General features: G+C 32.6%; 1 protein-coding gene across 1 annotated transcript in view; it reads left to right on the top strand.

The window, feature by feature from the left end:
* Window positions 1–16,306, top strand: part of LOC129231853 (putative protein kinase C delta type homolog) — a 176,576-nt gene that overhangs the window by 10,051 nt on the left and 150,219 nt on the right. Inside the window, exon 2 of the mRNA XM_054866235.1 lies at window positions 7,667–7,849. Coding sequence (XP_054722210.1) covers window positions 7,699–7,849 — 151 coding nt within the window. The 5' untranslated portion in view covers window positions 7,667–7,698. The remainder of the gene's footprint in view (window positions 1–7,666; window positions 7,850–16,306) is intronic.

Raw genomic sequence — 16,306 nt, 5'->3', positions numbered from 1 at the left:
GAACTCATTTAAATAGAGTTTTTTTTGTTTTTTTTGTTTTAATATGACAAAAATGCATCACAATTTTGTCACGTAACATGAAAAGAGATTCCACTATGTGCTTGAATTTGTCGCAGCACAAAGATAAAACGAATGCAACTCTGTACATGGACTGCGGAAGTATCTGATGCAGCTAAGATATGGGGGGGGGAGAAGAAAACTATGAGCTTTTTTAATCACATCTTCAAGTATTAATCTGGCAGTACAAAAATGAGAAAAAAAAAGTTTGAAATTTGATTGAAAAAGTGACGCATGAAATCGAAAAACACGCGCCCTTCCACGGAAAAATGGATATATCCTATAATTATAGCGCAAAAGCCTTTTGAAACTTTCCTTTACTTCAGGTCTGCAAAAGGTAGTGCCTCAAGGCAGCCAATTAGAAAGAACTTTTCTTTATTTTGTACAACCTTTTTTGTTGTTTGTTGTTTAAATCATCCCAGAAACACCGAACTGAAGTGCAATAAAGTGATAATTTCAGTAATCTTGAGTCACTTGCTTTCTGCCCCAAGCCGTCACACCTGCCCACGTCTGCCGAAATTCCATGAGGGACAGTCATCGGGAAAAACCATTTTATTAATGAATTGTTTTGCGTATGAAACGTCTGTTGACTCTTCTTCGCAGCCTGCTGTTGTTGTTGTCATTAATGCCACTTGGGAGGCCCAAGAAGCTTGTTTTAATGTTTTGTTTGTGAACTAACATGAAGGGTCTGAGAAATAGTTTGCTTTTGAAATGATGGTGTTATAGATCAGATATTCAGGTAAGTTAGCTTTCGCTGTGTCATTTCCAACGACAGCAGTTCTTAAGATTTTATACCATAGAAGTAGATCTAGCTTGCTCTTATATCAAATAAGATTCTTGAGATTTAAGCTGATATTTAGATTTGAATTCATATCATACATAGATTAAGTTCATCAATGGAGATTTCATTGCCTGAACTAATTTCACATTTTGACTCACTTTTTCACTCAATTTACGATATTGTCTGACTAGTTTTCTATATGCTTTTTGCTGTTCGTGTTTTCTTTTTTCGTTTTTACTAATACTAGCATTGAAAAGTTTTTATTGTTAAAATTTATTAGTTATTCGTTGGCATTAATATATTATAATAAATAAAGCCTTCAGCCTTCAAGGATTGTTGCCCGAAATTTCTTGATTGGCTTTACCTTTCTTCCCTAACAGTCAGACCTTTTGAAGTTGTTGCTCTGTTAAATTATCTAATTATCAAAGCTTCGTGTTCTGAATTACTTATTTTAAAATAATATCTTTTAATATTTTCATTATCACAATGATGATGACTAAACACAGAACAAGCTATTGATCCTAATAGAAAAAAATCTGTCCATTGTTTATCTGCTCGTTTTTATTTTATTTCGAAGAATAGAATATAGTCATATTGCGTTAATTTAGTATTATGATTTCATCTTTTCTTTATTATTTAATTCATATTCTTTATGTCTTCATATGTTCATTCATTTAATATTACAGTTACATATGCTTTTCTCCTCTCTCCAAGTTCGTAAAAATTCATCAGCCTAATTTTATATAATTAATGGAGTTTAGTTTACTTCCGTTCTTATTCATGACGTAATTTCCCCCCTGTACGATTAGAGACACCTTAACGTCTCCGAGACATCATTTTATGCAAAAAGAACAATCATTGGTTCGGTTCAAAAGTAAGCAATAATGAATATTAATTTCATTGCAAATAATTTAAATTTGCCTCATTTATTTGTTATTCACGCCACGACTCTTAAAGCCATTATGGTATTTTTAAGTTTTAAATATTTTTTACTAAGCGGAGGATTTTATTTCCATACACCTTAAATATTGATGCACCCATTATTACGCTGCAGATCTCAAATGAAAAGTTATGACTTATCATTTGTTATTATGCAAGAACCTTAATTAACCCAAGTCATCGGGATGCCAAATAAATAATTTAATAAAACAAATCATGATTACGCTTCTTTAGTAGTAGTAGTTGTTTCTAGAGCACAGAGAGTCGTCCATCATTCTACAAGACTTTCATTCATAGAACAGATAATGGTGTTAAAAATACCACCAAAATACGAAAATACGACCCTCTTTTCGGAGTGGATAAGTGCTTTTATTTTTATACCATAAAGAGTATTGAGACTGACACTAAAGTTTTATTTTTACATACATCCTTTAAACAGGTGTGAACATATTAGGTCAATCGGGTGAGAAACGAAACCATTGTTTCTTACCTTAATAGTGTTTTCAATTCTTTCAATAATCTTGTAAATAATGTACGTGATATATTGGCTGTTTTATAGGAATGAAATGGGGGCCTATGTTACAGAATGATTGTTATTAGCCAATCTGTTTCATTTAGACTCTATGCAGAACAAATTACTCAGTCAGACTGCATTTGGGTTTAGAGGACTGGAGGTCCGAAGACATACAAAACGAAAATTTATGCTATTTATCGGTTAACAATTACATTTTATGCGTTTTAAATATGTTTTGCCCGCCTGTTATCAAACGCGTGCTTTTCTTTGTTTTTGTTTTTTTAATCGATAATTACAACAAAATAGCCACAGTTCACGTGCAAAAGACCGTCATATGAAAGGGAATAAATAGAATCAGCTCTCTACAAGAAACGTTTATGTTTCCGAAAGAAAAAAAAACGAAAGTATATAGAGTCAACGAGAGGCCATGTCAGCGTAGTCGGAAACTAGAGGCCCATTATTATGCCCTTGGGAGGGCCCAGCTCGGAATCGGAGTAGAATAAATATTTTTAGTTCTACGCAGGGAGGGGGCCCGACGACCTCACTGTCTAGGGGCCCGCCTTGGCTCTCGGCGGCTCTGGCACTATACCTAATTAATTAGCGTGATTCCGCCGTAACGTATGGGACAACTAAGACTAATTTTTTACTAATATTTTTATATGTAGGGTAGGCCGGGGCACGTTTACGCGGATTTTTTTCAATGATTTTCTAATTTTTATGTTTTAACTTAGGACATTTTAGACATTGCGGTTTTATGAAGCAGTTAATGGAGTCAAAATTGGTATATTCAGTTGTGACTCAGTTTGTGTTTTTAACCGTTAAAAGAATTATTTTTAAATCCAAGTCGGTTGCGAAAACTTGCCCCGGACATGGGGCACATTTACGCATATTTGTTTTGACACCTAACGTGTTCCTGTTAGTGTTTTGAAAATAATGTCTTACCATCGTTAAAATAAAGCAAATTTATTACAGACTGAATAGTGTATAAAGTTGAACTAAAGGGGCATGAAGATAGCAATATATGATTGTAAGCTATAAGATACGAATGTGTAATTTAAAGAAAAATTAAATGGTTTTCAAAACTAAATAGCCGGAAAATACTAAAAATGTTTGAGACAATTTGGAGCAAAAAAAGTGTCAGGGACATGTTTAGTAAGACACAGTAAGGTGCTCCGACGTTCAACGCGTAAACTTGCCCCGTCGGCAAGTTAGGATTTATTTTTAACGTGCAAAAATATAAAATAACATTTCAGTTCATACAAATACAATTCTCATTACAGGATAAAATTCTGCTAATATTTATATATTTGTTTTTTCTTAACTAAGTATTTTTTATTCAGAATTAGCTTCAAAACGTTCAGCATAAAATTTACTCAACTTGGTAGAAAACAGATTATTCTTTCTGCATGCTAGACCGAAGTTCAACTAATGCTCAAAAACTTGTGAGAATATTTGCTAGAGAGTAACATCAATCTGTTATGATGATTGGTTCTCCACTTATAGTTCGTTTTGAAAAAAGGGCACTACGTAAACATGCCTCGGTCTACCTTATACAAATTGTTTAAGGTTAAAATTCCAAAATTTAGTGACCTTGTGAATGTACTTTGTGTGATTTGTTAAACAAAAATATGTTCCCCGATATCTGTTTTAATTGTTATTTTCTAAATAAAGTATACCTGTCATGTGCCGGACACACATTTAGACTTCAGTTTGAGACTGCTTAATTCTAGCAAAAAACCTACTGATTCTAAATTGTTGTAAGTTTTAAAAATATGAACTTTGCTTTCTTGCGAATATTTTTGGTGTTAGTTTCAAAAAAGAAATAATTAATGGGCCGGTCCACGAAAAATCAACCTTTTCTTTCAAGTAGCAGCTCTAGATTTCATTTCAAAAGTACTATATTCAAGATAAAAATTACGAAAATTTTTTGCACACATGCTTGTTATCTTTGGCAAAAAAAGTTGTTTATTAAACGATTTGAATGTTACTTTTGAGCTGTCATGCACAGCATAAAATGTCTGCTTTTCCTTGGAACCTTCCATAATCGTTAATTTTGAACAAATACGCTATTAATGTTAATATATTATTTCATTGTTTCTCACGAATTTTTTAATATTTTTTTGCAACCCAGAAGAGTTTTTCTGGCAGAATTTTAAATTTATAGCGCAACTTGTTTCAAAAGAAAACAAAATCAAAACGTCTATTTCGAGCTTTTGCTGAGATTTACAGCAGTAGAAGTTCCTCCAAAACAAACAAAATTTTCAGCGTAGTACCGCAGCAAAAGAAAATATTTCTCTGAATAACGTTGCCAACAATAACTTTACTAAATAGGTTCATTATCCTGTCTTTAGGATAATGACATCATGTGCACATCTTTATTTCCCTAGCGTGAAAAATAAGCATAACTCTTGGGAATAAAACGTTTAACGAAAAGTCGAGAAGCAGAAGCTCTTAAGATTGACTTCAATATCATGCGTTTTATATATAGAGGAATGTGGGGCTAAGTGAAATAGTTGAGATAATTTACTTTTTTTAAATGAACAAATTAGGAATTTGATTTGAAAACTACAGTACATAGAGAGCAAAAAGGTATTTTGTAATAAAAGTAACGTCGAAATATTAATTTTAATTCATTTAACTTGAAAAACAGTTGAAAATTTTCACTTTTCCGTATGATTCTGGGCAGATTTTTAAAATATCAAAAATAGGGGAATGTAGGGCAGAGTGAAATAGTTAAGATTTTTTTTTTATTATTATTTTTTTTTCCAGATAGAACAAACTGGAAATTTGTTCTGAAAATTACAGCATCTAAAGAAAAAAACAATATATTATATGATAAAACTTGCATTGAAACATTATTTTTTGTTTTAGCTGTAAATTTTTACCTTCACAAAAACGTGATATTTTTCACTTTTTTTTTTCTTTTTTGGAGCCTAAGTGAAAAATATATTTTTTTCTAGTGAAATATTTTCTATTCGATTGTTAAAGATATTTTTGACCAAATAATTGAGCAAATAAAAGAATGAATGTATAAATGAAAATTAAATGAAACAATAAACAAATAAATAAGTTAATAATCAAAAAAGTAAATGAATTACTAAAATATTGAATTAATAAGAAAATAAGTGGTAGATGTTCGATGTGAATAAATAATGTGAACAATGTGAATTAATGATTCAATGTGAATAAATAAGGGAATTATTAAATGAAGGAATGTAAATGAAATAATGAATAAATAAATAAGTCTAAATAAAATAATTAATAAATAAATACGTAAGTGATTTGATAAAGAATTGAATAAGTAAATGAAATTATATGGTTCGCTTTGCCCCGCATGCACTTGACTAACTGTACAAAGCATTAAAAATACAAATAAACTTAATATTAAACAAATAAATATTGCACCGAATATTAGTAGGTCTCAATTAATATTTAAAATGTTAATAACAAGAAGTTTACCATTTAATAATAGCAAATAATATATATATATATATATATATATATATATATATATATATATATATATATATATATATATATATATATATATATATATATATTGAGTTAGATCAAAATATTACAGTGCGAGTACTCTTTTTTGAAAATTGCTTGTATTATCATATTCTGGGATTTTCAGAGGTAATTTTTTCTTGATTGGAATCGAGTACATGTGTTACTACATAGTTAAAATATTACTAGATAGGTGGCGTTAAAAGCAGAGTCAATATTTCACCATTTCACTTTGCCATATTCCCCTACCTTTTACATTTTATTTTTAAATTGGAAGAAGACAAGTTCTACAAATAAAAATAATAAAATTCAAAATGCATAAAATATTTAACTATCATGACTTGCTTTTATTATCAAATTATTACCAAAAGTTGGGAAAATCTAAATTTATATACTATCTTCAAATAATTTAGTTTTCAAATTAATTCAATCCTCTAAATTAATCTTCTCAAATTAAGCAATTTGGTTTCCATCCGTATGCTTTCATATTGTTTTCTGCATTTTATAAAATGTGGCTTTGGTAAATTGAGGTATAATCTTCATATTGCTTACTTCTTTTGGGGGAGTTCACATTAAAAGGGACGTATTTTTGGAGCGAATTTGAGTTTGAATAACTTCGCGAAACAACTACGAACGTAACTCAACTCAGCTCCGCTCCAATCACCCTTCCCTATTACCTTCCAAAAAAGGAAACATTGTCACATTGTCAAAGTCATGCCTCAACTTATCAGAGCTGCACTATTGGGTCAGTTGGGGTAAAGGGAAACAGAATTTCAATGTTTCAACTTCAGATTCTTCCCTTTTGGATGAATTGAGAGATAAAATTTTGTGCATTGTGCCAAGACTATTCTGAGAGTAACTGGGTATGAAATTTTGAACTAATGACATTTTGCTAGCGAATGAACTCATGTTTTATTTTACCCTTGGGTGTTTCCTTTTACCAATTGACAAGGGGATAAATGTAAACACCCCAATTATTTCTCCATGAGGTGGATGTAGGTATGTAATTGTACTGCTAAAACTTAAGATGTTCTGCATCAACATTACTGAATCTGGCTCGTTGGTCACATGCGACATAATGAATCCCGAAGAAAAATCGTTCAAAAATTAAACTACGCTGAATTTATGTAAAATATACACTCAAAAGTGTTTATTTACATCAAAACGTAATCTTCCAAAACAATAGGAAGAGTGAAAAACTTTCCATTTACCACGAAGTACAGTATTTAAGAGGTATGGAAGCACTTAAATTGGATATCAAAAATAGCTGAGAAGGTAAAAACACGCAAACGCATTACTTTAAAACACCCAAAACTCTCAAAATATCTTCTAGATATTACCTAGTTTTCACTCACCAACAGTTTCGTTTCAAAACTACCAAGAGTATTGGCAATCTAGTTTGCTTCCATTTACCCCATGTTTCCTTTTACTCCAACTGCCCTACATATTTCTATCGAGAAACTTTCGTTAGAGTCTTTTAATTTGCAAGTTTACAAAGTTGTTTTATCAGTAAAATATATTTATAGGTTTTTGCAATTTAATTTTTTTGGTAAGAGACCTGTTTTGGAATGTATAACGGCAAAAGACGTCAATGTATAGAAATTTATCGAAGTGATAGCTTTGCTTGCACAAAAGTTATGCAATTTTTAAAAAGATTATCTATTGATCTAGTGAAATAAATGATCAATTTGTGCCTCATAATTTTCAAAAATCTTAATAATACTATTTCTTTCTATTTTAAAGTACTCTTTAAAAGTTTCAGATATACATCTTGCAATACGTACTTATCTACCATACTTTTATGCATAAGACTTTTATGGCTATATATAACCTAAACTATGTTTTTTTTTTTCTTTTAATTTTAGAGTCGCTGGCGACTTGGTTTTGCTGTATAAAGATGTCACTTCAGCGTAATCTATGGGATGGCTTTTTTCGGATAGCACTTGTAAACATAGATCTCAACCACGATGGCTACTCTTCAAATAACATCATATATCCTGGATGCGTCGTCACTATTACAAAAGACAACAGGCATGCAGCATTTCGAGGTCAGCATCATTTTTGTGTGAATATATCGGGGCCTTTGGGTCACACAGACGTAACTCAAACTGAGAGTGGGTGTAGTTATGTTTGTGTGACCCTGAGCCCCCGATTTGAAGTTGCTATTTGCTTTGTTCTTTAGTACAGGGGTGACCAGAAATTAACGCGTTGAAAAGAAATCTCAATTTCTCGAAAACTGTTTTTCGTATCAAGTCCAAACTTGGCGGTTAGATTCAATGCGTTTTGGGATTTTTTTGCGTAGTCTCATTGAGTTGGCTTTTGTTGTTTATTTTTCAGTGAAAATGTCGAGATACTGCGTTTTTAACCGACTTCAAAAAGGAGGCGGTTATCAGTTCGTACCGTATGTATGTTTTTTTTTTTGTCCACTCACAGCGTCTCACCAAATGAACCCATTTTGATTATTCTTTTTTTAATGAACAGGGGATGGCTCAACTTAGGTCCCATTACTTTGTTTGACCATATTTGTCCTTTAGAAAAAAGTTATGGGGCAAAAACCATAAATTTCATGTAATTTCCCTATTAAATGATTAAATTTAAAACCCATTGTTATGAAAGTTTGGTGCCATACGACAGTAACATTAATAGTAATTGTAATGATAATTTTGAATGAAAGCTTCTCTGAAGCAAGCATCAAGTTTCGATAATAATCGGGAATCTGGCGCTGTCGTCTCATTTTTGGCTTAAATAATTTTATTTTGGTAACCTTGCTGATTTATAGTAACAGTATGTGAATTATCGAAATCTTCCCTTCTTCAATGCTATTGCTCCATAGTGGGGGTAAACCTAATCTGGAAGCGAGGTGATGCAGTGATTAGGATCTGTTTAGCCTTCACAATGCTACCATTAGGTTTGCCTCAACTACACACAGTAGTATTTTTTTCGTTATCATCTATGCCAATAACAAATGATGGGGGCTAAGTAAGAAAATACAGAATTGCATCATGAGCAACTTAAATGCTGTGAAATGTAAATTAGTTAGAAAAAACGGAATACTTAAATGGTTATAAATAAAATTAACTACACATTAATTCCAAAGAGGAACAAAGGTAAGTTTTTAGTGCCAATCGCTTAAAGTTTAACGCGTGTTTATAGTTTTTTTTTTTTTTTAATTATTATGGAGCATTTTTATGAAAAAAATAAGGTGAAGTTTTGTGATGGTAACTTCTTACTATTTCTGAAATATCTACATTTACACTAAAAAGAATGAAATAAAAAAAATTTTGAAAAAAAAAAAAAAGAACCGACTTCAAATTTGCTCTAAAAAGTGAAAAATAATTTTATTCTTTAAACACCATCGATAATGCTTTTGAACATGATTTTCGAAGTTGGTGCAAAAACGATAGATAAAATCATTCACAGCCATTAGTGTTCACTCTAGGAAAAAAAAGGGCAGGGTGCTGGCCTTTGAAAGGGGCACTTTTTTAAAAAAAGGGCACTATTTCAACGCGGTGTCACGCAACCAAGACCAATGATGCATCACTCAAAAAATACTGAGCGCCCCCCCCCATACCCCCAAAAAAATTACGAGGATAAATAACACTTAAAACACCTTTCAAAAATTGAAACAGTCTAGTCTGCACCATGACCCCCCCCCCCCCCCCAACACCCTTGATCGCCGTCACCACTGACTTTAGTATTAAATATGGTTTCATCCAAAAAACGCACTTGTCTTCAGAATAGGGTTAGCTCAACCCCCCCCCCACACAAATGCCAACTAAGCTAAGCTTCCACACTCCATAGGAACATTTAGCTAATGCTAAAACTTGACTTTGGGTGTTTTTCAACACATTTTAGGCCATAATTTTAAATACCTATAAGAGTAAAAAAATTCTAGGCATTTCAAAACCCTTTGAATTTCAATTTAAGAACAGTATTTAATTACTGATCTCCCCTTCCTACAAAAGAAACTGCTTAGTGATGGCATTGTGCCATTAAGTATTTTAGTAGACATCAAAATTGTGATGAGTGTAAATTCTGCTTTTTTAAATATTACATTTCAAATAGAATAAATAACTTAAAATACTGTATGCAGTGCTTCAAAAATGTAGTGGTAGCAAGTTGCAAGAACGCCCTGTCAATGCAATATGTTTCCATTTCAAACGGTTTTTTTAGGTGGGGAGGGCGCTGGGGATGGGGGTTAAAAATCCAAGATATTAAAAAAATACCCTTGCATTTTAGCCCAGTGAGCTTTGTACTATGCTCTTCTTAGGAAACAATCAGAAAGTTAACTTCCCAGAAACAGATGTGAAAAGATTGCTACACAATCACTACCAATGCGCTAAAATTAGCTAAGCCTAATTTCCACGTGCAAACGAAAAACGGGCACAAAGGGCTGAAATGTTAGGAAAATGTCCTATTCCCTCTCTCATTGTTGATTCTCAGAAGATCAAGGATGGGAAGGAATGAAACAAAGATCTCTCTCTTCCCAGAGGACCCTACTCCTTTCCACAACCTTTCAAAAACCCACCCTCAGTAGAAGGAAGAACATGCCTTTGTTTCCTACTGATAAGCCTGTTTGAATTCTGAGAATCTCATCCCCTCTTTGCCTAGGTCTTCTTTGTTTATGGGGCCGTTTTCAGGGTGAAATTCTGGGAACGAGGATAAGGCATGGGCGTTTTTGCAGCCGATCGCTGGACAAATAAAATTGCCCCGATATCGCGGCAGGTCGAAACGATGGTTGAGGCATCTTTTTAAAAACACAGACTAATTTTTGAACAACAAGAACTTATTTTTGAAAAGGGCGGGGCGCATTTCGCAATCTAAAAGAAAGGCAGGGCGCGTTCTGCTGATATGGAAAAGGGCAGGGCGCTGCGCCCTTCAAAAACGGCCTAGCGGGAACACTAACAGCCATAACTCAACTACAACTATAAATTTAACCAGGCCCAGTTTCTTCACTATCACATAAAGTATGCATTGATGACAACATATTTGAATAACGATATAAAGGTTTCGTTCGTAACTTTGGATGCTTTTCTGAAAAAAATATGAACGAAGCATGGTTACTCTGGATTTTACGTTTTGTTTTTGCGCCAACTTCAAAAATTATGTTTAAAAGCATTATCGATGGTGTTTAAAGAATAAAATTATTTTTCACTTTTTAGAGCAAATTTGAAGTCGGTTCTTTTTTTTTTCAAAATTTTTTTATTGATCGCATTTTTGTGGTCCGAATGTATTATTCGAACAACAACAGCCCAATTGTGACTCAAAGAAAGTTTGCGACTAAGTTTAAGCTTCAGACAACGAGCAGAGAACAGACTCACTTCTGAACGATGTGTGGAAATTTTGGGAAATATGTTCATTTCAGCGATTCAAAGTGAGCTGGATTTCGAAAGCACGTGGTTCATGCAAGACGGCGCACCACCTCATCGAACCAAAGAAGTGCTTGATCTGCTTAAAGAGCACTTTAATTAGCGGATTTTGGCTTCGGGGTACCCAATATTGAAAAATATGGGAAATTATTAGGCCCATTCGAACCCTCGCGATTCATTTTTGTGGGGTTTTATCGAAGGCCAAGTTTACGCTAAAAACCCCAAGAACATCGAAGACCTGAAAACTGCAAATCAGACTGTTATTGAAAACATTGAAACTTCAGCCCTTCAGCGAGTGGTGCAAAATTTCGTTACTCGTTTGATATAGCTTGAGATGAAAGACACATCGAACATGTATCAAACAAATTCCCATGTATTGTACTTTGTTTTAGAATTTAAATAGAGTTTTTTGAATCAGTAGTTTTCGAGAAATTAATTTTTAACATCAACGCGTTAATTACTGGTCACCCTGTACATCTAAGAGCCTTTTTTATATTGACCAACAAGCCGGCTCATTGAAGATATTTTCAAACCGTGGCACAGTGTTTCTATTAATACAAGCTAGCTGGACAAAAGTCAAGTTCAAAATTCATCATTTCATCACACAAAATTAAAGTGTTCCTAAATTCACATGATTTAATTGTTCAAGATTTATATTATTTATACTGGTAAGTGCTTTTTCCCCTTCATTTAATTACTCTATCTGATAATTAAGCAATATTAAATTTTTTTTGAAGATAAACGAAGGAGTTTTTGCTCGTTTAAAACCTTTCAAGTGATACTAATGATTTTACTAGTTTGTTACTGGGCCAAATCTTCAGTATATAATAGCTGAACTTTTCCCATTATTAATAAGGCGTATTATAGTCAGCACACTCTAGTACAACACATTTTTTTCCCTCTAACCCGCCCGCGAGAATAGGAAATTCCAATAATAGCTTTTTTACGCACAGGGCTTTCCCAGTTCATAATGCATTCAAGTGGCCACATACTTCCACAACTGACCGTACTTCCACCAGTTCAGATCAGTGGCTTCCACCTGTGGAATTCCTTCCCCCGAGAAGACGAAACAAGACTGACCCTGAAAAGAGATAACCCCTTTTTGTACCATGGGGGGAAAACAAGTGAAGCTTCAGAGCCGCCCACATTCCATTTCCTTCTGAAACACAATTATATTGAAGGCCACGTGGAGTAGTTAAGATCTCCTCTATAGCTATACTTTCTTGCAATGAAAAAGATGTGTTTTGGAATTCTTAAATTTTCTCCAAAATTAAGTATTTTAGATAGCAATTGGAAAAGATATCAAATTTTGAAAAAATATTAACATTAATAGTAATATATATATATATATATATATATATATATATATATATATATATATATATATATATATATATATATATATATATATATATATATATATATTGTACATTGTTTTTGTAAATTATATTACATTTTTCCGTTCGGAAACTAAAAAATTTGTCACCGATTATACGAATAAAGCTTTTCGGAATCAAATATTTCCCCATAGACGCAATGTTAAAGATTCCCACTTAATCGGATAATTTCCCCGAAAAATATTGGTAAGTTTTCGCATTTTTTTTACGAGAAAAATTTTGGGTAAATTAAAAATAAATTATGCAAGAACAATTAAAAATATACATATATATTTTCCGCCAATAACAGGCGAGAAAAACATCGTTCACACTTTTATATTCCATCAAGATACTTCTTCCATTATTCCATCTAATTTCTTTTGTTGTGACAATTGCAAAAAAAAAAAAAAAAAAAAAACGTATATAGATTGCGCTGACGATACTTCTCTTCTGATAAACTATTCGATGTCTTTGTAACAACTCAAACGGATAGATTTGATGCATGTGCTTATATACGTGCATTTGAAGTTATGCTTCTTTAAGGCATATTTTTTGAGGAATAAGATACGTTAAATATAGCGTTGCACTTTCAAATTTAATGAATTTTAATGTTTTTGTTAGCGTGAGTCAGGTATTTCAAATTTGAAGGAACATTTGTTCGCTGTAACGTTTCGTAAAGAAGAATGCCTGCAATAATTGCAATATAAATAATAAATACTAAAAATCAAGTCGTGAGTTTTTAAAATTTTTCAATAACAATTATGTATTTTATTTTTCAAGTGAATGGTGAAAAAAAAATAAATGAATAAAATAGTAATAAAAAATTTTTTTAGCAAAAAACGTAATAAAAAGCATTTTTTGGAATAGATTTGAAAATTTTCGGAGGGGGTTTGAACCTTAAAAACCTACTCCTTGCATACAGCCCTGATATACTTAATTGTTGTACTATTTATTAGTATTCAATTACAAATGTTTTCAGTGAAGATATCAGAAATTTTTGTTCGTCTTAGTCGAAACTTTCATTTTTATGCACGTATTGTGAGCCAAGTTTTTAATGAAACTAAAATGCAAACCAAACTTAACTAACAAAATATTTGTTCGTAACAAAATAATTGTTTCGTGATCCTCGTATGTTTTTATTTCATTTTTTTATATTTAAAAAAATATTATCAATTTCTCAGCGCAAAAATGTTCCCATGAATGAATAGTTTTTCCTTTATGTCATGGACTGTTTTGAGATTTTTTAAAAAAATATTTCTCATCAATATATGGTTTCAAAAAAAAAAAAAAGGAGAGGTACGTTTAATTGTTTACATGTGCTCCTATGAGAGGAGGCACTAGTGAACAGCAGTCCTGGGTGGGCACATATGAGCACGATTAAACAATGCAAGACAGGCGTCACGAATTAAAGAAAAAGTCTTTAATATGAAAATACTAAATACATTGAAGGTTTTGTAACCTATACTGCATCAGTTTAAAGTTTACAGTAATTGTGTCGATAAAAAAAATAATGTTTTCTATTTTAGTTTTCATATTTTCAATGTTAACTATGAATTTGAAAGGGAAAAAATGTCAGTTTTAATGAACATTATATCACGGTTATCAATAGGACTTTTATTTTTCATCAAAAATGTCATTCCGACACATGTGGAATTGCCCCGTTATTAATATATTAGGGGGCTCCACTCCCTCTGCTGACTTTGCTCGTCAATCCGCACCTGCAGGGGCTTAATACCGCCTGCGGTGAGTAAATATTTGATTTTAGTAGTGTCAGGACATCCCCATACATTCTTAAGACAGAATGTCCCCTTAACGTTTAGAGGGATGAGACAATGCGGAATGGCTTCCAATGGATAACTTCTGTTCCCAACGCTACCAAACATTCCAGTCCGGAGGACATAGGGTTACAGACAAACAGAAAGACGCTTACAGAAATAAATAGTACTTATAGACTTTATCATAGATTATGCTGAGAATTTATTTGGGAGATTACCCTATTTAGGAAAAGAAATTAAAGCTTTGTAAAAAGTGTCACATTTCACACTTGACAATGAAATTTAAGAATTGTTGTGGTTTTCACCCTTAACTGATCTAGATTATTCTTAACTCTAGAGGATTAAAATGCTAAGCATGTAAGGTACAAAAGAAAGGAAACAGATTGAAAATCCTCAACTAAAAATAGTACTTTTTTCAACATGGAAACCAATCAATTGTACAAAACTTTCTGTTACCACTTCAATTATTTTCTCAACTTGTCTCTCCTTAATCCTTTCTGATATATCACATAGGAATGTAAAAACATCACAACGTAGGCTTGTTTTGTCACTCTTGACACCCCCTCAAGGAAAACCTCTATGAGAAGGACCCTTCAAAACACGTGACACTTTAGACTGGAATGACATTTGTAACTCACGTGTGCGAAGTCTACTCATCAACAATGAAATACAACGCAAAAACCATCATTAGTCCTAAATAAAGCTACACAATTTTTGCCATTCAAGTATTTCGCTCTTTCTTTCACGATGATTGATTGATCAGGGTGAATCAAGTATTGAATTATAATAGGTACGGATAAGATAAGAATGACAATCGATGTCTTCCTTTCTAAAGGAACAGTTATGTGCCAGGCAGGGCTATGGTTTTTGAAAGCACTGAGCTGGAGCTGTAATCGGGGTTCATACCGATTCTTGCCTACGCTCCTTATCTAGAACCTGTCACCGTGAACGGCAGGGGATCGAGGGGTAATAGCTAACAATAGAGACCGGGAAAGTGGGTTGACAACTGATGGGTTCTCTCTGGACATAGGGAAAAAGTTTTGCATGGATGGGGTAATTTCTGTGATAGGGATATTTGGAGGGTTTTTTCTTTCCACTAGATTGGGACGAATCGAAATAAGTGGAATGTTATCGTTTGGCACAGCTGTTTTCAGCGCCTCGTGTGCCACATCGTTTTTTTTCCCCCTTCTTTCTTAAATTTATTTTTTAAACCTGAGAATTTGAAATATTTATTTTAAAACAAAATTTATTTTATGTACAATTTTAACTTTATAAAGGAAACTTATCCTTTATATCAACCAAAAAAAATTTGAAAACATGAATGCTTATAGTTCAATTTCTGCTAAAGCATTTGATAGATTTCTTATCCCCTAGAAAAAGGAATATATACTAACTATGAAATTATTGAAAAGTGAATTTTGAAATTACTATTTAAAAAGGTTTCAGTCGAGACATTCAAGAAAAGTTGCAATTTATCTTTTGATTTGGGGGGGGGAGAGAGAATGATTACAAATCTGCCTAGGAGGTGAATAAAACTAACTAAGCTAACAGCAAAATATTTTTTTCATATTTTATAGGTACGTAGTTGTTAAGGACAAATGCATAACATATTATGTAACAGAGCAACAAATTTTTAAAGTAAAATATGAAAGAGATATGGCTGTTTTGATTTTGGATATGTGCTGTTTTGTTTAAAAAACGAGTCGATTTGCCCTTTTGATCGAAAACCTGAATGATGAGAGAGAAATGCACCAAAGTTCTACTACATCACTACCTCATATATCTCTGTACTTGAACTTAAAATGTGTTGGATCAAATGTTAATGAGCCTCTTGGAACATTTGAAGTTTTAACAATCATAAATTCATAAGATCCATATTTTGATAAAACAAAGTGAGAATATTTCCTAGATTTGACTGTGAAGAATAATGATCGTACTTTTTCATAAACTGTAAGCTGTTAGAATGGAATGAAGCTTAAAGGTAA

Source organism: Uloborus diversus, chromosome 10 (assembly GCF_026930045.1).
Source record: "Uloborus diversus isolate 005 chromosome 10, Udiv.v.3.1, whole genome shotgun sequence".
Classification (NCBI taxonomy): Eukaryota; Metazoa; Arthropoda; class Arachnida; order Araneae; family Uloboridae; genus Uloborus; species Uloborus diversus.
Note: the sequence above shows the minus strand (reverse complement) of the source record. Positions and strands in the feature narration are given on the sequence as shown.